Source organism: Chironomus tepperi, unplaced genomic scaffold (assembly GCF_022539635.2).
Source record: "Chironomus tepperi strain 1889 unplaced genomic scaffold, CSIRO-AGI_Ctep_v1 contig_11, whole genome shotgun sequence".
In the NCBI taxonomy this organism is placed as follows: domain Eukaryota; kingdom Metazoa; phylum Arthropoda; class Insecta; order Diptera; family Chironomidae; genus Chironomus; species Chironomus tepperi.
Window position 1 is genome coordinate 557,420 of NW_027226133.1, and position 24,615 is coordinate 582,034.

The 24,615-nt window shown below is 30.8% G+C and overlaps 2 protein-coding genes across 2 annotated transcripts; both read left to right on the forward strand.

The window, feature by feature from the left end:
* The first annotated feature begins 1,708 nt into the window (after window positions 1-1,708).
* LOC139087740 (trichohyalin) lies at window positions 1,709-15,898 on the forward strand. Its single transcript, XM_070636644.1, has 5 exons — window positions 1,709-1,828; window positions 13,033-13,574; window positions 13,700-13,850; window positions 14,952-15,042; window positions 15,223-15,898. Exons 1-5 carry the CDS (start codon window positions 1,824-1,826, stop codon window positions 15,385-15,387), a joined length of 954 nt encoding a protein of 317 aa, XP_070492745.1. The 5' UTR covers window positions 1,709-1,823; the 3' UTR covers window positions 15,388-15,898.
* A 3,180-nt stretch (window positions 15,899-19,078) lies between these two features.
* LOC139087156 (carboxypeptidase N subunit 2-like) lies at window positions 19,079-20,294 on the forward strand. Its single transcript, XM_070635885.1, has 3 exons — window positions 19,079-19,101; window positions 19,163-19,243; window positions 19,303-20,294. The coding sequence occupies exons 1-3, from the start codon at window positions 19,094-19,096 to the stop codon at window positions 20,138-20,140; spliced, it is 927 nt and encodes a 308-aa protein (XP_070491986.1). The 5' UTR covers window positions 19,079-19,093; the 3' UTR covers window positions 20,141-20,294.
* The last annotated feature ends 4,321 nt before the right edge of the window (window positions 20,295-24,615 follow it).

The window sequence follows — 24,615 nt, forward strand, 5'->3', positions numbered from 1 at the left end:
TTGATTTTTATTATCCAAGGAATCATTTATGTAGATATTGCAACAGTTTATAAGAAATTAATGTATTGCTCGTGTTATTGATTTGTTGTCATAGAAAATTCAAATCAGTAACCCATTAGGTACTAATAACTTAGCTAAGGGGCTCTCTGGAAATGACATAAGCAGGATTTAGAGTTGATTGGTTAGTCAAATGAGCCATTTCAGCTGAATCTTATGGTAGAATGCAGGTTCATGTTATGCTCCGTGATACACTGATCTATAACCACAGTATTTTAGTTATGTCAAGAAATGTATGGCGAAATTACAAATTTCCACTAGATGCTACTATGTCGCAAAAAATTGAGAAACTATCAGAGGCTATTACCAGATATTCCAATATGTCATATAATTAAATGCACTAATAGATTCATGGGTAGATTCTTCCACAATCTTTCAGCAATTTAGTATGTAAAGCCCCAAGAAAGTAATCCCTTGAATTAAACCAAAATGCAATTTAAAATCATGTTAATCCACTAACATCCACTAATTAAAAATGAATCAAATTTTGTTAACAAATCATGCAGATAAGTTTAATGATTCGATTAATTCTTCGGATATAAGCTCTCTAAATTTTCTAATTTACAACTCGTACCCGAGCGACATAAATGAAGAAGATTCCGGCTTGGAGCTTTTAAGGTTTCGCCAGGTAGATTATAAGGTTCCGCCACCAAGTTTTTAGTGTTCCACCACCGAGCTTTTAAGGTTCCGCCACCGAGCTTATAAGGTTCCAATACACCTGTTTTATTAGTGACGTAGCTTTCTTCCCGAATAGACAAAAATACGTTAAAACTGAACATCAACTGAACATTGACATGCCATTGATTAGTTCTAACGTATTTTTGTTCACTCTGGTTTCATTTGTGTCGCTCGAGGTATAATCAGGACTTGAATTTTGTATGAGAAATCGACTCAAATTGACTTGATTCCATATAAACTCGACTTCAAGCTTAAACTCGATACTCCATCTGCAATCGACTCCTCGACTCGTAAAGCTCAAACTTCAAATCAACCTTAAATAAAAATTCTTCACCATGAATCATCTTCGATCATCATCATCACAATTATGCTCAAGAATATACTTGACAATAATATAAAAATGCGCCTTCAAGCCTCACCTACAGCCACCTTCAACGAAAAAATATTTCTTCTCAGTTCCAATAAATCCAATTGAATTCAATTGGAATTGTAAACTCAGTAAAAAAAAGAATAATTTTAATGAACATGTTAATTCACAAATTTAATTCCATAAGAAGAAAAACTTTTTATTTTAATGATATTACTGAATAGTACACAAGAGATATGCTCATAAAATCACATAGTCACACATCTTACACAAATAGGGAGTATGTGTCGAAGTTCGATCGAATTTAAAAAGCATTTTTTTTTCTCTTACATTTGTTCGCGCATCTGTTGAGCTACTCAAAAAAAACTAAAAGAAGTAAAGTAAAAAAATTGCACGCGAATGGAAGTGAAAAAACAAAAAGAAGGTAAAACATGTTAAAAAGAAGAAAAAAAAATGTTAAGCGGAGTATAAAAACAAATATTAAACACTAGAAAGTGTTCATTCTGTTAAAATCGCTCGTGAAGTTAACATAGAAGAAAAAAAAGTAATAAAATAAAATAAAAAAAGCAAATTTACAAATAATTACTGTAAAATTTATACTGAACATAAAAGAGGTAGTGGTTGTGTGTTTAAAGAGCATCAAAAGAAGGAAAAAAGAGTTTTTTTTAGTGACTGAACAAATTTGGATTATAAAAAATAAAAGCACAGCTGAGACATCATCATGGGGTAAATAGAGTCTAAACTTAATTAGCTTTCAAAAGTCGAAAATTATCTCACATTACAAAATTATTTCTAAAAGAAACTAATTATCGCGTAGTAGTCGCAGAACCTACATACTATGTGACATGCATGTGATTCCGTTTATGGATGTCATTCATCAATTTCTTCATTTATGCTTCTTGGAATCTTAATGAAAATTGTTCGCATTACTAAGACCGTTATGTAATAAATATTTTTGTAGTGAGACTTGGAAATATTAAAATTGGGTGACTTTCATAAATGCGTGCGCAGAGATTTATGTCGTACGCAAGTGAATAATTTAATGTGCATTTAAAAAAATTATTAAAGTGCATGTCTCGAATGAAAATGAGATCGTGTATTAAATAAACGAGTTTTGGAAGTGCTCATATCACCTTCAATATGATATGTCTCGGAATATAGGTTATTACTTTCTGAAATGATATCTTTTTATATAATATGCAATTAGCATATTAAGGCAAAAAAAAAATAAAAATTATGTATTGAATGAGATGAAAAGAGAATTGTGCAATCACATGGGTGAGAAGCGACTTGATGTGTCGAAAAGTCATTTACTGCAAAAATGGATGGGAAATATGATCAAAATATTACATAAATCATGTTTTATGTCATTAATCTATCACAATTTTGTTGCATTAATTAGTAATTTTTTTGCTACAAATGTCTGAACTGACCAAAGGCTGGAAACTTTTTTTTCATCGAGGATTACGGCATGGACAGAAAAGTTTGATGATGAATTTAGATTATGGCTCGTGGCGGGGATTATTACAAATGCTCTCAATTGCCATAGAAGTATCCGAGAAATTTTTAAAAAATGACTTTCAACATGATGAAAAAATATTTTCATTAATGAAAAATGTCTAAGAAGTGAAAAATATTTCATTTTATATCCTTACATTAGTGGAATATAAATCATTTTCTTTCTCTCGTTTTTTATTTAATCTTATCATAATTTATGTTCTTAAAACATTTTTATTAGAGTTTTTAAAAGCTTTTTAAAGTTTCCTTCTTGACTGAATTCATTTTTTGCTGAATTGTGGATTTCAATTTTCAGTTTTTAAGTTTGGTTGATCAATTACCGACTTTAAGTTTCAATAGAAATTGCACTTGAATATTTGAGTTTGAGGAGAACTTTACGTCTTTTGAAAAGTACTGATAAGTATGAAATGGAAGAATTGGTTTGAAAATTTTAAATGAAATTTGGATGACAATTATAAAGTTTTGAATGTGGTCTGTTTGGATGTTGAAGAACTTTAATTAAATTTGAGGATTTTAAGGAACCAACAAGCATTAAATAGAAAGTCTTTGATAAAAAGTCTAATTAAGTTTGGTGCAATTTCAAAATTAAAATTTTGTGGCTTTTAAGAATTGATAATTTAATTTTCATCAAACTTCGTTGCATTTCCGAAAATCATACGACATAGAAATGGTCGAAAATCCGGCACCAGGCCGACTTGACTCTGTCCTGAAACCGGAATTCATCAAATTTGGTCTTAATTCAGAGTTATGTAGACATAAAGTTGAATTTACGTCCTATGCCTGACCGGATTAGACATGAACTTCAGAAATGATTCTTTAAATTTGCTAATCTTGAATGAAAGTTTAAAAGTATAACATAAATAGCCAGTTATTTATAGGATCCTGCTACTTGCAACATTTTAATTCAATTATCACATGAAATTTTCTCTCATTAATTAAAAGAAGAAAGTAAAACAGGAAAAATATCATAATTTCACATTTTGTGGATAAGATTACAGAAGTATGTTGGCGGCAATCCGTATGATTTAATTCCAGCACCTTTGCGGATTTAAATGCAAACATTAACTCAACACGTTGACGGTTTAGAAAATGTAAAATCAACAAAGTGTAAATAACTCCATCACTTAATTAAATTGACAACTGACTGCAGATATGTACATGCGAATTAATTTAATGGCGCTTGATTTGAGAAATTTCCTTTTTAAATAGACTATTCACTCATTAAAAACTCAAAAATAGCGATTTATTGAAATGTTTGAACAGATCATGTCAATTTGTAGAAAACGAAACCGTTTTAATGGCAATTTACCATTTTCTTCTCCTGCTGAGTCTTGTCGTGCTTACAAAATAACTTTTTTGAAGTTAAAAGAAATGCAAAATTAATTCAGATGACAATCGTGAAAATTTTGAATTACTAAAAAAAGTTATTATGCAATAAAAAATTACTCAAATAGCACACCCCAAAATGTGTCATAATGTCTTTCAATATTGATGAAGTGAAATGAGTGAAAAGAATTGAATTAAATTTAATCCATGTGAAAATAAAGCATTAAATCTTAGTGCTATAACTCACAGTGAATGAACTCATCAAAAAAAAAAGAAAAGAAAATGGAAATTTTTCATAGAAAAATCTCATTATAAAATTTCTTACACCCGCTTGCTGTGAAGTTATTTGTTTAATATTACATTTTACATACCAGTTGGGGAGCTTTTTATTTGATAATATAGCTCATCTCTCTTCACTTTGGGTGAATGAAGAATTTAACTTTTTAAATGTTTTGAAGTTATTCACTAAATTTCAGAGTTTTTCATTGATTCTTGCCACTTTTTTCTTTATGAATTTCCGAATTAAAGTTCATTCAACAATCTCTAACTTAAATTTTTCAAAAATAAAAACCTGAAGTGAGAAATCCGCCATCTTGATTTATTTCCTAAAATTCTCATGTTCTCAAATCCAATTTGCTTGATAGATTTAATTACCTATTAAATTTGGCAGCTTGCAAAGCTTCTTCATCATCAATTGCACAAATTCAATTAAATCAACACCAAGTCATGATATAAAGCATCAAATTTAAATTATCTTTCACACACTTTTGAGTTAATTATCATCCTGACATCTCTCAACACTCAACAAACTATAAAAGCATCAACTTTTCAACTTATATTATATCTTATGTCACTGCATCACACAATTTAACTTAATTAAGTTTCTCTATGATTATCTCAATATCAATCAACACTCATGTTAATCAAAGAAAATACCGACTAAATTATTTATGGTATTTATGTGACAGCAAATTCTTCTCATTTCGCGCACACACGAAAAAATATTTCATCTTGTTACATGTTTGTGATATGTTATAATAATCATTATTATATGTCATAAAGCACAAACATAAGAAATTATTTCTATTTTTTTCGGGTCGATGAGTTTTTAAAGTTTTCTTTGACATTAAATGTTCTCAGATATCAAAGTACCAGCAACTAGTTTTCTTTTTCTAAGAACATATCATTCCGTTTCTTTTTGTGATAATAATAAACAAAAAGCATAACATTCATATACATATATTCTGTAGGAAAATATGTAGATTCATCGCATGCTATGCATAAATTCAATTTCAAAGCAGTAATAATAAAAAGAATGTTATCATCTCTGATGTAATTCGACGTAATATGTATGCAAACATACATACATGTGTGGGGTTTTAAGGGTTAAAATTTAGTATGTGAATTTAGCTTTCTGAATTAGATATGAGAAAATTAGATTAGTAGAAATTAAGGTGGTCACTGGACACTGTGTGGGCTCAAGATAAGAGGAATTAATATGACTTCATAGGATCAAAGGATTCCTTCATGTACTTAGAATTCATCAGGTAGACATAGATGTCCAGCTACAGGTTCAAATGCATATCCCATCTTTGATACAAGCTCCGACGAATCATGACTGCAGATATGATTGTTCATTGCAGTTACTTTGTACATTTTTCCGACATTTGACTACAAAACTCTCGATTAAGCTTTGATTAAAATAAAATTCTAGGAGAAAATAAATTAAGCTTCAATGTTGAGATTCTTGGGGCAAATCATTTCTTTTGAAAAGCATTCATGGATGTACATAGAAAACCTCTCAATTGAAAAATGTAACGAAGGACTTTTCAGTAGAATTCCAGAGCAAATGAAGAATTCATTTCATGTGGTTGCTTTGACAAATAATGACTAGTTATTAGTTTTGAGGAAGTTGGTATTCACATGGGCCAATAGATCTTCATCCAGATCAATTAGTTATTGGTTTACTTAGAATTTTATTTGATGAGGAAGGACAAGTTGGAAACGATTTGTGAATTTTGGATATTATTAATATTCTGGAAAGGACAGTAGGTGTAGATGTCCACAATTTGCGGCAAAATTGTCCAAAAATGGCTCCAGAGTGTCTTGACTCTTGTCTTAGACTAGATTTTATCGAATATGGCCTGCAGCCAGAGTCAACCTGGTCTATAGTCCATTTTTCAGTCATTTCCATGCCGTGTCCCTTTCGGGTATATAAAAGAATGCATAAACTAATAGAGTTTCTGAAAATCATTCCTTTATTACATCCAGCATATTAATTTCAACCTAAAAGCTCACAAAAGTCCACCATAAATTAAATTAAAACCCTGTAGGAAATATTAAATTAAATTTCTGTAGTTCCAAAACTTAAAACTAGCAAATTTTTTTCAACATTTTTTCCCGAAACCCATTAGCATTTTCAATAAAAAACGGCAAAACTTTCCAGCAAATTTTTCATGTTACAAATTTTTTAACAGCACTTTTTTGTGTGGATACATAAAACTCGTCCTTACTTCAAGTCATCTCTTAACATTTTTTTATCTATTTTTTTTTTGCTTGCTCTCTCTTTTCAACATATTCACTTTAATCATTCGCATGAGATGAGTGCACATCACATCATGTAAAAATATTTAGCATAACAAAATTATTCACAAAAGCATATTTTGCATGATGAAGAAAGAAAGAAAAAAAATAACATTGAGTTTTAAAAAGAATGCAAACATTTTATGTGGGATGAAAAAAAAAGAAGACAAAAAATTTGTACTTTAATTTCCAGTACATCACTTTATAGACCAAACTAAGTCGCAAAAAAAAATAGCAGTTAATGTTGCAAAATTTTCTTGGTAACAAACAAAATAGCTCCATTGTGTTTTTTTGAAAATGATTTATCGTTTCAGTGAACTTCTCTGAAAGTAAAACAAGCCATAAAAATGAGCACAACGAGTGCAATTATCGAGTTCATTTCAATGTTACAAAAGATTTAAATTATCATGTCATAGTTTTCTAACCTTTCCCACAACCGAAAAAATATAAAAATAAATATTTTATTAACCAATTTCCAACTTATCGATTGACTATTTTAATGCATGAAAGAGTATATGGACTGGATGATCAATGTCAAAATAGTTTTTTATCATTCTACAGATGATATCTTCATCAGTTGACCGTGACACTTGAGAAAATAATTCAATTTTATGTTATTGAATGAAGTTACTTGAAACAGACAATGGGAAGCTTTTATTCAGGGATGGGGATTGAATTTTGGTATGGGAGAAGTGAGATTTCGAGTTTCTTTTTATTGTCAGAGCAATTTTGATGAGTGTTATTGGCAATCTTTCCGTTTTTTGTGTAGTTTTGCTAAGGAAGTTGACCTCTACAAATATTTAATGCAGGTTTACTGTCAAAAATTGTATTATTTGGAGGTACTAACACATTTCTAGTTTAATTAAAGCTCAGAAACTCTAATTGGAGAAATTGTTATAAAGCAGCATACTGCTTTAACGGAGTCTTAGAAGCTCCGTGGCGGATCCTTCTTCATTTCGCTCGAGAAACCCCTGTCAATTCTTAGATTTCTAAGCTTTAGATTTTTCTCATCTAACTTTAACCAATGTTCATACCAAAAAACCTTTGAAACTAGATGATTTGCTCAGTGATTTCGTTTTATAACCTGTAAATTAAGCACAAAAAATCAGAAATGAAATCATCAACATCACAGCATGTGCACTTCTTTCCCAACTCTGCTCTCACTTTCACTATCAACAAAAAAAGCAAGTGAAAATTAAGCGTAGCATTACTAAAATGTAATTACCGATGCAGATTTACTTTAATCTTTCCAGTATTAGGCGTTTTAAATGAGCAAGTTCAATGGTACATTTTTCAGTTCCCATGCGATCAACAACCGCGTGTTTTTCTTTGCTACAATTGACTGCACAGTGTTTGTTTTTCTGTTTAACATGATGATGTTACACAACACACAATAGTACACTGGTACATGCTTAAGCGGAGCGATTATATTGTTAATTTAATTATTAAAGACACTCTCCCGTACGTATCATTAAAATTTATTTGAAACAATAACAAAAGCTGCTTTTTTTTTGTTCGCGGTAGCGGTCGTAGTCAGTCAAGATGAAAGGAAGTAAATCTAAATGATTTATTAATACCTTTTTCCTGCTAATGTGATGAAATAAATTGAAATAATTTTCATTTCCATATAAAAGTTGGTGAAAAAGATAAATTATTTTCGATAGCATTCATAATTGCCAATTCAGCCGCTCTAAATGAAAGTTAAGTCTTGTGTCTTTCTTATAATTCATTGACCTTATTGCAAGTTACTTTTAATTAAGAAATATATTTTCATCACTGTCCTAAAGATCTTTCTTAAAGTGCTCACGATTATGTCACACATTCAATGCCAATGCGACAGATTTAAGGTTCGAAAGGAATGAGTTGAGTTGGCATATTTGTAGCTTGAATATAATGCGTTTTTATTGATTTTAATAAGAAATTTGTTATAGTTTTGATCTGTAATTTATTGAGGCACTTAGCACGCATTTAACTGCCAACTCTTGGTGACTTACAATAAAGTTCATTTATATTACAAGTCGTGCTATTATTTAGCTTATGTCAAGTAAATCCTTGCCTGCTTGACCATTTAAGCACTAACTTTTATGCACGACACGCATATATTCCGGCATTAATTAACCCAAAAACTACAATAGTATCACAATCCCCAAAGACAAATCTTCATCATGGACTGACAAACGTTTTGATTCTCAGAATCAATTCAATCTTACATGACCTCCATCACGTTAATATGGAGACAAATCGTCACAATCATCGAAAATGGACAAAGTACACTCACGAGTCATATAAATTCGACAAAAATTGCAATCAATAAGGGAGAACAAAACAATCCTCGCAATTGTAATTCAAGACCATTAATACATGCTGCTGCTGCTGTGCGTATTCGTGCCGAGAAATAAATACAGCAGCAGAATTCAATAAAAATGTCTCAACGAGAGTGTCGAATGAAAGGAGAGTACAAACAATAGTTTATATATGAGATAAAATGGGCCATACTAAGTGATATAATATATATATATTTACATGAATATAAAGGCATAAAGAAAAACAAGGAAAGGAGACAAGTGGAATCAATTACGCAACATGAATGTGTGTAGGCAATCGATACATTTAATATTGAAATTTTTTCTATAGAATATCTTTTGAAATATTTGCACATTGAGAGACATTTTTATAGATGGAATTTATTTATGAGACTGTCTATCACGCATTCACGTTTGGATACGATGGATGAGGATATGACTTATTCAAGCTATCGCTATCATGTGCTATTAACTGTTTAGAATATTAACAATGTCGTTACGACACGAGCAATCGATTTATTCTAAAATGACCTTAACTTTTTCTCCATTTCGAGACTATTCTGAGATTCGTTTTTTCATTCAGCTTGCTTTTGCAGCCATCCACTTTAGTCGAGCACATCTTTGTTGATTTCAATTGTTTCATGTCTTTATCTTGTTATGATAAGATATGCTCTTTTGAATCAGTTCACGTACCCACGCAAAAAAAGCTTCATGCCAAGATTTTGTAAAAAGTTTAAAGGATGCTTTAAAATCTATTTTAGCATGAAAAGTCTGATGTTTCTGAAAATTTATTTTTAAACATAAAAGCTCATTAATTTGTTCATTGGAAAATTGACATCAATTTGTCAATTTAATTGAGAGAAAAATAGAGAATTATTTATAAATTCCTGGGGTGTATATCTTTGAATTCTTAATTGGACTGGCTAATTTTCAAGATATTGAATGACTTGTTTTCAAAGCTATGAATTATGAATATTTTAATACACTAAAGAAACGGAAAGCTGGCTTCATAATCTCGTCTAAAATTGTCATATAAGATTCGCAAAATGAGGTTTCTTTTGATTCTTGGAAAATCTTTAAAAAGTTTTTTTAGTCAGCATATTAACAAACTCATTCATCAGGTCATCCAACTCTTGGCAGAAATCAATTTTCAATATTTTAAAATTTCTATGCTCAAAGCTCCTTACTTTGATGTTACTAAATGGAAACAAGTTATTCTGGGAAAATATTGAGGAAAAATTTGAGTCGCTTCATTGGAATTTTTTGAATGTTTATAGGTACTTGACATTTAAAGGTTAATTGATCATTCAAATTTTTGTCATAGAAATCAGGGAATAAAAATATTTCAATATTTTTTGGGCTGTATCAAAGGATTCAAAGCTAAATTTATCCTTCTGAAAAGATAGTCAAGATCAATTTCGGATAATTGTTTGAATTGTTTGTGCCAAAATCCCGAGTTGACAAAATATGATAGAATTAAAGCTCAACTTGCCTGCTATGTGCCTGATTTAGGATATATTAGCCAGTTTGTGCTACTCGGAAGGACATTAACTTGCCATTGATTAGTTTTAATGAATTTTTGTCCTTTTTTGTCGAATTTTGTCACTCGTAAAACTCTTAATTCATCCTCAGCTAATCTCAGAATTATGCTTTCCTTCATATTACAATTCCACATTTTGAAAGTCCATTACGCGTTCTACAAACCCCAATTATTCAAGATTAAATAACCATCACAAATTTTCTCCACAAAACAATGCAAAAACCAGCCAAAACTAATGAAAATTAAGCACAATTTTCCACTAATTAACCCAAAAAGACAACAAACAATAAATTACAGTCTAAGCTTGAAATTCCCTATATTTACCCAACAAATCATTCAGAAAAAAAAGAATTTATTCACAGACAAAATTAAAGTTTTTTTCTTTAAACGAAACCATTAAAAATAATTTTCCATTAAAGAAAATAAAATTTCCAAAAACGACTGAAATGGAAACAATAAAATGAAATTATGCATGAACAAAAAAAAAGCTCTCCGCATTTACATAAAATTAAATTTTTTTTGTGAGCTTCCCATCTAGCATTTCATCACACAAAATGCTCATGTCTGTTGCCTGGAAAATAAAAAAAAGTTTATTCTACATTTGAAAGCATACATGGAATTTTTGTGAAATTAAGACAAGGTTATGCTGTACACTATCTATCTCAAACACACACACAAAAAAATGTCTAGTTAAATATCATTTGAGCTCACCGAAAACTACCGCAAACATGAAACTATTGATTGTGTATGTTGAGGATTGGAATGTCCTTACATCTTCCTTAAAGAGGACATTTGTATGCGAATGAATACATTATGTCTAGGCTAAAGTGGGCAATGAAATCTTACGACAAGGTTTTTATTAGTATTTTTGTTATGTTAAATATATTATATGTAAAGAAGTGTCATTAAGACATGTCTATCATTCACATTCATGGATCTACTGACCGATATTGGATTATTTCTTATGTCGGAAAGAATTTTGGACTTCTTTTTATTTGATATCAAATTTTTTAGGACTGTACTGTGTGGGAAATGTTTTGAAAGAGAATATTTGAGTATGAGAGTCATGAAGGCTTCTGGATGACTCAAAAGTGGTCAATTTTGGGCTATAAATTCAATTTTAATTAAGATGCAATATCTATTAAGTGATTGTGACTTAATGCCGTCTCGTAAAGCACATTGCAGCAAGCATACAAGTGATCTAGCATGAAGCTAGATTAGTAGTGAATTCATGCCGAATTCCGGTCACAGTCGTGCTACTCAAATTCTTTATTGACATTTCATCCATTCAAGCTTACCAACATCTACAAAATTTTAAATTTATCAAAGCAAAATTGATTTTTAAGCAATAAATCCAGCAGCATAATTTCAATAATACAGCCGGAACATAATCATAACAGCATTCAATTTTTTGTTATTATTCTTTCAATCCATTTTCATGGTCATTGCACCTCAATGTATCTGTTCCACTCTTCTTTTCATTTCCAGTCAATTTTATTTTTGTAGATCAATCTTTCATTCTCTTTGTGTTGCTGCATAAACAGAGAAGAAACAACAAGTGAAAGTAATTTATTCGGTCGATAAACACAGGTTTTAAGTAATAAAAAGAAGGAAAAAAAAAATTGCTGACATAAGTTTCGCCGGTAAACACGTGAATGACATCATAAGAAACATTTAGTGACATTGTAGTCTGCATTGTAGTTATGCCAGCAGCAATAATTCCATTTCATTGAAATTTAATTGAAAAATAGAATCATGTTGACGTTGATGAGATCAAAAGGATGTTGAGACAGTACAAGCATGGCTCATAATAATTTTTTTAATGAAATGCCTTGCGTTGCCTTTCGGCTGCATTTAATAATACATGCATCAACCTTTTGATATTACTGACTATGCAATTGCACTTGACACGAAGATGGCAAAGGCAAACACGTTAATTAAATTGTAAAAAATTTTCCCCGCATATGCTGAATGAGAAATTTCCTACACTTAGCCATTCATACATTTCATTTCACTCATTCATATAATATGAATTCAAATCCTGCCATAAAAGTTCCTCTTTTTTGTTCTCAGCAGTTTTTTGCACAATAATGGTACTCGAATTCATACTGTCTCGACGTTCCGTTGCCATATACAAATAATATTACGTGTTGTGTATCTGCAGGGAAGGGATTCATTTGAAATTTGAGAATTCTTCAAATTCCCAGGCATAAATTTGGTGCAAAAATGTTAGAAACGATGCTGGAGATTTCATTGGAATTGGCTGTAAAATTTGTTAGTTAATCTCAATAGGATTATTGCATTCAGGGAACTGCACAGGAGATTTGATATGAAAAATGCTACAAAATATGTTTGAAGCTGTCTTTGTTCTAGAAATCAAAACTGGAATTGATGCTGTATACAAATAAACTCGATAGTCACAGCCCTTGCATCATTATAACAATGAATACTTCATATTTCCCATCCAAACTTAGCATTTAAGCACTGGGTAATTTTGATTTTAATTGGAGTATCACTTCCTCAATTCAATTAGAGAGCATCGTCTATATCCACTCAATTTAAAATTATAATAGTTTTGGATAAAATTTTGAGATGATTAAACTTATTGATTGCTATTCTGCATTATCGTTATGAGATGCTAATTTTATTATTGTTTGCAGCTACCGGTTTCAAATATCAATTTTATTGGCGCTAAGCATAACAGCAACAATTGCATCAGCACAAACGCCAGCAAGTAAATTTCAAATTCGTGTCGAAGGAAAGAAGAATGAAAAAGATCAAGAGATATCGCCTGCAACATTACAACAAATTCGTGCAAGGCAATTAGCAACACAACAACATCAACAGAGTTCAGCTGAATATTACAGCGAAGAAGATGATGATGATGAAAATGTTCCAGCTCCACAGACATATCATCGTCAGACACAAGCACCACAGAGACAATATCAGCCACAACAGCAACAACAGCAACAACATTATCAACAACAGCAACAACGAAAGCAACCATTAAGCAAGAAGCAACGTGAAGAATTCGAGAAGGAAATAGAAGAGGAAGAACCAGATCATTTAGCACTTTTACTCGAGGAATCAAAATTCTCATGTAACGAAAGAACGACAGGATATTATGCTGATGATACTGTTGAATGTAAAGTCTTCCACTATTGTCAAGACAACACAAAGCACAGTTGGATATGTCCAGAAGGTATTTCATACATTCATCATTCATTTATTTGTCATGTCCGCATGTTTTGTGAATGACTGACTTGACTGAATTCTCTTTTTTTTTGTTCCTTTTTATCATGTAATTTTTCTTCTATGACATAATAGGAGCAACTTTCCATCAAGTACATCTTATTTGTATGCCTCCATCAGATGAAAATATCTGCCAGCAATCCAGTAAATATCATTTCGTAAATGACTATCTTTACAAGCCAATCAACATGGAAGAATACCAATCTAAGCCAAATGTCTCACTCAGGTTTGTTGTTTTTTAGTCTTTGTTAAGTCTTTTTTGATAGGGGACTGAAGGATTAGCGGTTCCAATTGACCTTTTCGTGACTTAAATGTGGAAATTGATTGAAAATTTTGTTCCAATCTGAAATCTAGATCAGTTCATTATACTCTTCATGCTAATCCCATTCCGTTCTAACAAGCCACAAGCCTTTATTTTAATGCTCTTACCCATAAATCCTCGAAATCATGCAAATTTACAATTTTATTAAGTTCATTTAACGAAATCGACATTTATATATAATAACAGTCACGATTATGAACAATTCTTATATATTTATCAAAATAATCGTGTGCAATATAGTAGTTCCGATAATAAAATTATAAGCCATGAAAATGGGTGTTATAAATACGGTCATTGTGCTGATTTCGCTGTTTGAGGTGTCTCGATTACATCTGCACAATAAGCTTTTTATAGAAAAATTGACTACATTGAGTTTGAGTATGTCTATTTTGAGAGTATATCGATAACACACTAACTCCTGTGGATAATACTCGGTCTTGATGGATAAATACACACATTTTTTTTTTCGCAAGTCAGCTAAATGTAATATTTTTTCTGCTCGAGACTACTTCAGGGGTAGTTGAAGTCATTTTACCCTTAAATTTGTTCATACTCGAATCAAATTCCAATTCGAACAAAATGTTGTGCTTATGAAAAGAACCTTAAAGTGTGGATTAAAGCTGCTATATCGAAATTGCTATAATAAGATTTTTATTTTTACTCATATGGATAGGCTTTTTTTTTATTGGATGAACAGATTTTATTTATAGAATGAAGAAGGTTGGATGTGATTTTCATGCTTTAAGAAAGTTATGCTTTAAAGCTTGAATTGGAAGTTACATCCCTTGGATAATGCTCATTCCAGATCTGAAAAGGATAGTCAATCCAGAATAATTCAAGCAATACTTTACGATTGCTATTTCCGGGTATAAATTATTGGACATAAATTCAAGCATTTTGCTGACACAATTTTCCATAATTTAAGTTACGATAAATCCAAGAAGGAACCTCTACTCGACATGAAAGTTAATTTTACTCTATTGTCAAATTTTTCATCATTCACAGATACCACGAACGTTATTATCCAGAGAATATTTACCATGATGACCGTTCAGAATATGATGAGGAGCGTGAACGTGCCCCTGTCAGACATCAAGTAAGTAGGCAAAAAAGGGAATCCATTCACATATATGTGTTATCAGAAAATTAGAATCTGTAGGAGCTCATTTTTCACAAAAAAAAAATAGTAAAAAAGTCATTTCTAACTGTTCATTTTACATTCTTTTTTTCTCTCTTCCCATTTTCCTTTGTTCCTGTGTGTGCTCACGATCTATAGCCAAAACCCGTTGTCAGAACACAACAACAGAATGCCTACCGGCAACAACAGAATGCTTATCGCTCACCAGATGAAATTAATATTTCCTTACAACAGCGTCGCCCATATTTTGCACAAACGACAACACGCTATGAGGATGAGGAGCAATATAACTATGAGAAATAGGTTAAATGAGTTGACTTGCTATGAAAAGCTTAGAAATTAATTCTAGGATTTAACCTTACCTACATTTTATGAATTTTCATCTATTTACATTTAAAATACTCGTTTTTATTATTTATCCTTGTTAAGCTCATCCAAATATTTGACAGAAATTATTTTAATAAAGAGAGAAGAAGCAACCGAGTCTGGAATGTAAGGATATGCTCATCATCAACATTCCATACCCTCCATTTCAATTATAATGTAAATTTTTCCTTTTACTCTTGTTGAGGAAAATTTGAAGCTTCTCTCTTTTTTGTGTGAGACTCTTTTTGGATGAGACTTCTTTTTTAAGTACACGAACATTTTTATTTTTATTTGATGTGTTTACATTTCTTTCCAACTGTAAAGTTAAAAGACGAGCAAAGTTATAATTTTGAAGGCAAAAGAGATTAAACTGTAAAGACAAAAAAACAAAATTCTTTAATATTTTGGTGCTCTCTATCTAACTGACTTCTTTTTTTGAGGCTGATTTCATTAGGGTGGATGATTTTTAATTTTTGTGGGATTTAAAGTTTTTGATTAAAGTGATTTTTAGGACGAAATTGAACTTTTTAGTAGATGTCGAAGTCAACTTGGAATTTGTATGGAAAAGTCGAATCTGAGTTTGATTAAAATTGAAATTAAATAATTTTGGATTTTTCTACAATTCATTTCAAAATTCCAAGAACTTCCTAAGGAAGATTGAATGAAAAAATATCAAATTCCATCATTTAAATTCCATCTGTGATTCGCAAAAATTCGGAAGATGAAATTTGAATATTTTTGAAAATCTCCAAAAAATCTCTGAAGGGAAATTGCATTTGACGGTATCAGTTTCATGAAATTACCTTAAAATAAGCTCGCAAAAAAAGCTGTTGACCATGAATTACAGCTCAAATGAAATAGGTTATTTGATTCCTTGCAGACAACGAAAGCAATTTTAAGAAAGATCTAATCAAAATAGGACTTAATAAATAAATACGCGGAGCTAGACTTTCTTCAGACAAATCTGAAGTTCAATGAAGAATTCTAGGAAGTATGTACAAGATAAATCCAATTTTTCGAATTTAAGAATTTAAGCTTACTTACTTACTTTCTTGGCTGGGGTGCACAGGGGCCCATTGCCGCGTTTAAAGAACGTCTATAGACCACTCTATCTTTCGATAACTTTAGCCAATTTGGGATATTGAAAACTCTTGAATTCAAGCTTAACCACTTTAAATCCAAACTCCCAAAAAACCCATAAAATCCATCACACCCTAATCCCCAAAAAACTTATCCACGACAGTGATATCAGCCATCCATACACTTTAGTAATAAGCATAAAAATTTTGTGTAATTTCTTTTTAAGATATTTTTTTATATCTTCTTCAGTAAACAAAACGAAAAAATTTTTCCATCCATCCGAGAAAAATGTGAAGCATGTTTATGACTTTTTTTAGGCAGAGAAAATTTGTTTTTTATTAAAAAAAAGAAAGAGAAATTTGAAAATAAAAAGAATAAAAAAATTAATTTATTAACAAATTGACATAATTGAGAATTTGTTTTGACTGCTTTGAATCGTTTTGAATGTTTCAGATTTAGTGTGTGGGTTTGGTAGGGAAGTTGAAGTACTTAGGAGAATGTTGTGCTTTACGGTGAAGCTAATCGTGCTCTTAAATACTTAACGAAGTGCATTTGTTGCTCATGACTGACACAAATGGAGATATTTTCTCCAAAGCTTCTTTTAGGCTTAATTATGGACACATTTAGTAATGACAAATGACTACAAACCTCAATTCGAAAGCCACGTGGCAGCCATAAGGATTCCAAGTTTTGAAAATTACGAGTTCACAACTCAGTAAAGCACTTAGTTTCTCTGGCCATACAGATCAGCTATGATCAATGACTCCTCTCATTTGGTGTCTAAAACTGATTCTATCGTTTCCTGCCCTTTGCAAATTACCAATACCAAGTATACAATGTATCTATCAACATCCTCCTCCATAAAGTCATCAGTCAAATGCCGACAAACCCACATCCCTGGTTCTCATCAATATTCTTAGTCTTTAAGACTCAAAAAGTTTTAAAATGAAAAGCTCACAATCCTCATACAGAAAATGAACAGAAATTTGATAGCAATTACTTAAGATTTTCTGCTTTCACAATAATTGTAATTGAAAATCAATTCAAAGCCTGCGGGAGGAATCAACAATAAGCTGAAGTACTGCCGAATTTTCGATGTTTATTATATTTAAATTCTCAGAATTCTCGAGAGACTTTAAAGTATCACTTGATATTTTTAGAAAGTTTTAAGATTTTGAGAATCATAGCAACCATAATTTAAAGCTTTTTCAGCATTATTAACCAAAAAATCCTAGCAACATCTTTTTTAATTTTGACTAATGAATCATCTTACAGCCAATTATTTTCAGTCTCCTTCTAAAATTTCCCTCTCAATATGCTGTCATACCTTTTTCTACATGAATCGTTTATGTCCATATTTCCGTCCACACAGTGAAATTGAGAAACATTTATTGCCATGCTGTATCAGATGGGTTTCGTTTGATAACAGGTATCATCTGTGGTGAATTTTTTCCAATGGATGAATTTCGTCACATTCAAGATTATTCCCGTGAGGATTTAGATAAATGATAAAATATTCAGGATATGCTTCTTGGAAGGAAAAATGTATGTGTGGTAGGTATGAAAATGAAGAGTAAGAAAATGAAGGTCGTATGTGGAAATTCTTAGATATTGAAGTGAATTTTGATAAATTTTATCTAATAAAGTGTTGATTTTATGGTTTTTGGTATTTAGAAATTGAGATTTTGGTTCTAGTTTTTGTATTGAATACTATGTCTATAATATGAACAACTTTAGTGTCTTTCTTAGATGATTCAAGTTTATATGTTTTGAAATTGATGTAAAATTGATTAAATCTATTCTTGACATGCAAATATGTGATTGAAGCCACCAAAAATGCTATATATTTGCCTAATAATTAGCATTATCAAAACACAGGCCATAGAAACCTGAAAATTGAGTTCTAAATCAGCATTAAGTTTGTCTTTGTGAATTGAGCTTGCTTAGGGTTCTTAATTCCAGTACATTTTGATTCTGGTATTAAAAACCCCAACCTTGACTTTGAGATTGATGAAAAGTGAATCTTCACGAGTCTAGCTGTTATACAGACTGTAAAATTTCAAAAAATAAAATCATCCAATCCAAAAATCAGCCCAATTCACCCATTATTCACCAAATTGCAAATTATACCCCTCTCAAACATATCTACACATTTCTAACAAAAGCTACAATCTATCTTCACAAAAAAGAAGGTCCATTTTTAAGAATACCATAAAAGTAGTAAAATGGTACATCAGCATTCATAAGATATTATCCAAAAAGGTAGAAATTTGTTGATATTTTGCGTTGTTGACAGATACAAAACTTAGTTTACTGTCCAATATTAATAAAGCTACTTTCTATAGAATTTAAGACCCTGAATTCCATAATATTTACAAATATGATGTTTACTATTTAGCAATTCAGTCACATTTCGTATATAAAAAAACAAAAAACATTCACACATCGAAAGCCATATAACGTTGAGAGATAATATTAAGTGACAAAAATTAGTGTTATTTAATCAATCTTGAGATTTATTTATTAAGCAACTAATATTCTCTCATCTTACTAAAAATAATAAATGTTTGTGTATGTGACCTCACAGTTCAGTTCTCATAAAAGTTGATGACTAAATGCGAATTATTTTCAGTATAAAAATTGCTGTCGGATTGTCAATATTTGTCCAGTTTTTCGTGAAAGGAATAAAAAAACAAGAAGAAGACATGAAGGCGTAAAGTGCTTCAAACAAGATTCATACGAAAAAATTAATAATCTTCTTATTTTTTCCAGCCTATTCCCGTTGGTATTTATATCAACATTAGCATTGATATTCCAGTTAGGAACAGCAGTTGAATTCACTTGCCATTATGGCTATCGACTTGATCATGGTTATCCATGTCAAATTACAAAAGGTCTTATTTCGAGTGAAAATGACTTACCAGCATCCTTTGTCGGTACCCATCAGAATGGAAAAAGTGATAATGACTTAAAATTGATTTCATTCAGTGGAAATCGACATTTACGTCTCGATTATTTCCCAAGGGGTACATTTGAGACATTTCCTCAACTCATCGACTTTAGTTTACAAAACTGTCAATTGAGTAATTTGAGAAATGGCGATTTTAAGGGTGCCGAAAATTTGAAGAATCTTAACTTAGACTTGAATAAGTTGAAACAATTGAATGCCACAACATTCACTGGAGCGGATAAATTGAATTGGCTAAGCATGAGTGGAAATGAGATTGAGAAAATTGATAAAGATGCATTCAGTGGACTGTCTAAGCTACAAATGCTTATTTTATCACAAAATAAATTACATCAATTGCCACAATCGGTATTTTTCAAGCTGGTTGATTTGCAGGAAATTTTACTCAACTCAAATTCATTCGAGACATTGTCGACGGGATTATTTGAACGAAATACAAAAATGAAGAGAATTTGGTTGCAAAATAATCGATTGAATGTAATTGAACCGCAACTATTCGAGGGATTGACAAATTTAGCACTAGTGAATTTGAAGGATAACGCATGCATTGATGAAGAATATCGTCAACGTTATCGTGAAACGGAAAATTTACAAGCAGATTTGTTGGCTAAATGTGCTCCGGGGAAGAGTAGTGTTGTGTAAAAGTATGAATGGAAAGGAATTGAGCTCGAGTACATACAAAAAAAAAAAAGTTTTATACCACTTGACATATGAATACGATGCAGTTACTGTCAATGTTGATGTGTACATATTTGATGTGTGCTTCAATAAACTCAATAAATGTAAATTGATTTGACGCTGATTTTTTTTTTTCGTACATTTTTTTCCACTATAGTTTAACTTTGACTGAAATATTTTGAATTCAATAATGATCAAAAGTGAGCAGTACATAAAACCTTGATGCAATATTCAAATCGTTTGTAAAATATATAATATAAAAATATCGAAATCATTCAAGCAAAGTTGTCAAAAGCAGCAATTTTTTTTTTATTGGTGTGCTTTGAAGAATCAAACTTTAAGTGATCAATTCAGTGAGCTTTGTATGAAAGCTGATTGTAATGATTGTAACCAATATGTCTGGTTCTAGACAATCGTATTCGGAACCTAATTTTTGGTACAAATACCTGTGTTATACAATATATTTTAAGTCTTCGTTGTAGTCCTTGTTATTGAGTTTAATAATTTTCCCATACAGGACATTATCATGCTTTCTTTGTGCATAAAAACCACTACGGTGCCTCAAAATGGTCTCTTTGCCTATTAGAGTTAGATCATCAGCAGAATGAATATTTCTACAGTATTTTACTCTCTTTCTCATGGTTAAACTCCTTATCAGACATCCTTAGTATGGAAGACCCTATAAAATTAGCTAAAAGTAAACTGTAAGCTAGTATATGTGAAATTATCTTTGCTTATAATGCTTACATGCTTTTAACTAGATTGTGAATATTCTGATTTTTGAGGTATGCCTAGATTGTAAACATCTAAAAATTCAACCTTTTCAACAAGAATCTCTTAACGAAAAGAACCATATTTGCGTGATGGAAATTACATCATCCGAGCTAATTTGTAAACGATCGCTAAAAGACCTATAAAAGTAATTTCATACTTAGCTCATTGTGAATCAATTTTCATTCATCAGTGACAACTGATACATCATATAATGAAAATTCTATGGTGTTGGATATGCCTAAACAATAAACTGTAAATAATGCATACTTCAGCGGATTTAGTTTTGAATTTCTCATTACTGTTTGTAGGAAGAAAAGATTCTGCGTTATTGTTGCTCTAAAATGTGGACGCACAGACTCGTCTGTCAACATATCATGGCTACATCATCCTTTAATGAATGATGATACAATTCTTTACCAATGGATTTCTACCTGCGATTTGATATGTCTTTATTTAGCAAATGTTAGCTCTAGTCGATTGCTAGGCAATTCATACATTTACGCATCTACCATGATCTAATTAAAATTCATAGCTTTTTGTGAAACAATGAAAAATTCTGAGTAATTCATCATATATCAAACCATCATTAACATACAAGTGAAAGAAGCTCATAAAATAATTAAAATTCCAATCCTAATTAAATTTTCAACCAATTTTGTTTGTATTAAACGGAACATCAATGGTATAATGTGTAAATTGCTGATTACATTAGTTGATAATGAGTTTTAAATTTTTGATGTTGATAAAATTAAATTTTCACTTTATGTTCGAAAATAGTTCATTATTTGACGTATTTAGTCAAAATTTCTATGAATTTTTAATTAAAATGTACTTAATTTAATGATAATTTTTAGAAAAAAGTTTTCTAATTATGCGAGGAATGAAAAATATACAAAATTTAAATTGCAATTAATTCTTCCTAGCAGTGAGCTTTCAAGTAACTTTTTTGATAGAATAATAATTATTTGTAAGTTCTGCAAACATTTTCATATCATGTGTCAGCATAAAGCACTTTAATTTTTGAGAATCTTTTGTTTAAGTAATTTTCAATTTTACTTGTGTTTGAGTTGAAGATGAGACAGAATAAATTTTCAAAATCTTCAATCAAGAACAATCCCTATTCAGTCTAATTTGTTTTAAAATAAAATGAACTTATTTACCTTTCGGGTATATTGAAAGAGTCTTTCTATGTTTGACATGTTTTTTTGGATAGAAAGTTAAGATTTTGATATCGTTTTGGGCTATACAACTTCTTCGATGTAGTTTAAATACATGCAACAGTATATTGATGTGTCTAAATGACAGAAACATTGTAATATTCTCAAAATTTGTTAGACATTTTCTCCCAAATTTGTATGTTCATGCAGAGACTTAGAATCCAAGTTCTTAACGATATTGTGGCTTTTTACCAGTTCCAAGAATTTTCATTTGCTAATTTAAACAATTTAAATCCCTATTTAAATTTTCTTAAAATTTAAACTTACTTATATTGTCCAGAAATGCTCAAATTCCAACAAAATCTTCAAATGCGTATCAAGTCCATCTCAAACCAAATGAAATCTTCTCCCCAAAAGTCATAGTTTAAGAGGAAAGAAAACTTTTTCATATTGTTTTAAATTCTTATCTTCGACTTCTGCTCTTATTTTCCTGAGAAAACAAATCATGACATTAAATTTGATTTTTAATTAAAAATTTTTGCTCTCTAGATGAAAAGCAATTTTTCTTTTCTTTTGTCTTGCCTTTTTATCTTTGAACGATTTTTCATAGAATTATATATTTGCCTTCCAGCTATATTGTCTATTTAAATTTTTCTAATCAAGACAAAAGTTTATATCCTAAATTTAATAAATGATTGAAGTTAATGATAGAAGTAAAAGTTTTGTATCAAAAAACAGAGAAAAAGTTCAATTTAAATAAATAAATTGAGCGTTTAAATCTTATGATGATGAAGGAAATGGGGGTGATGGTGAGGTGGGGAGAGACTGTAGATAGACAGCAGCACGTGTATTTATCTTGCTATACACTTTAACCTAATTTAGAAGTTTCAATGAAATATTAAGAGATAATAATAAAATTAGTCACATCTTGGAAGCCAAATTTGACTTGAATAGCACAAATTGGAATCGATTTATGTCCAGCACCATCCCAAAGTCATGTCAAATTGATGCTGGAGTTAACTTGAGCCATTAGAGCGTTATTTTAGACAACTTATTCGGACCCACACAAATTTGTTCATCATTCTTCATAAATTTACAGTTTTAATCCCGAATGACCTTCAAAATTAATTTCAATAAAAACTAATCCAAACCATCATTAATGAGTCCACAACACTCTCCAAAAAACCAGCAAAAAATCACTAAAAGAAAGCAAAAAAATCACCAAAAACTTCTTCATTTCAAAATTCTTTTATGCTTTTTGCATAACCTAATTATATCAGGAACAGCAAAGAAGAAGAACAGCGACGACGACGACAAAAGCAAAAGAAAGATTAATTGAAAATCAATTCAATATTGTGAAATCTAAAGAATCATCGTCTACAACATCGTGAAAATAAGAAGTAAATAAAGCTCATTTCAAAGAGCCAAACAAAAAAAAAAGATAATTAAATTTTCGCTATTGTGATGCTACTCTGATAATGATAATGATGATGAAACACAATTTCGTCATGCTCGAAATATAACAGAAGACTCGCCAGGACTCGACTGTATGAACATGTGTAGAAATAAAAATCTTACAGTTAAGAGAGGGTAAAATATAATTTATTAAGTTAGAAAAAAAGAGATTGAAATTGGATAATGGATAGCTAACTTAATTTTGAGAAATGTATCAAATGACTTTCTTAATCCTAACTAGGTTTTCATTTGTTCAAAAACATTCCACTCCATTAAGTATTTTTCGGATTTTATGACGGTATTTGCTTGTGGTTTATGTATACAGTTTGGGTAAAGAATTGACTGGGATAAATTGTTAATAGACAATTTGTTTTAATTTAGTAATCTCTGGATGCAAGTCTCAACAAAGAATGGCTGTCATCAAGTGAAACACTTATGTATATGTGGTATCTGAGCAGATTGGAAACTGAAGTATTAACTCTTATAGAGGCGAATCTGTCATTACGAAAGTAAGGTTTCTGTGGCCGAGTGGTTAGGTAAGAGACCGGATTCTGTATTACTCTTTTGTGAATGTGTAGGTTCGATTCTCACCAGATTTGAGCTTCATAAAATGTCCAAGACATTACAGTACGGTGGGATCATAAATTGGTCACTAAGGCAATAGGAGGGACTCGAGGGTATTTGTCTTGTTCATGCGTTAGATCTTCTCGCCTTTTTAGATTCTCCAATTTTGTTGAATTTTTGTTCAGTTTCAAATCAAATTTAAAATTGATCAATTTTTCCAAATTTTACTTAAATTGCTGTGACCGAATGAGATGGTCTCTCCTACCCTAAACAAAATTTTGTATAATTCCTAAATCCAATCAGTATAAAAATGCCCTTCATTCATCCAAATCTTCACTTAAATTCTAACTTCACCTCTATTATTCTAGTGGAAAATTTCTCATCTTCTTCTTTTCGTCTCAAGAGAGAGATAGACTGTCCAACAAAAGGCATTTAATTTAATTTATAATGTTAAGAAATCAGTTTTTTTTCCTATTGTTTGCGTGTCAT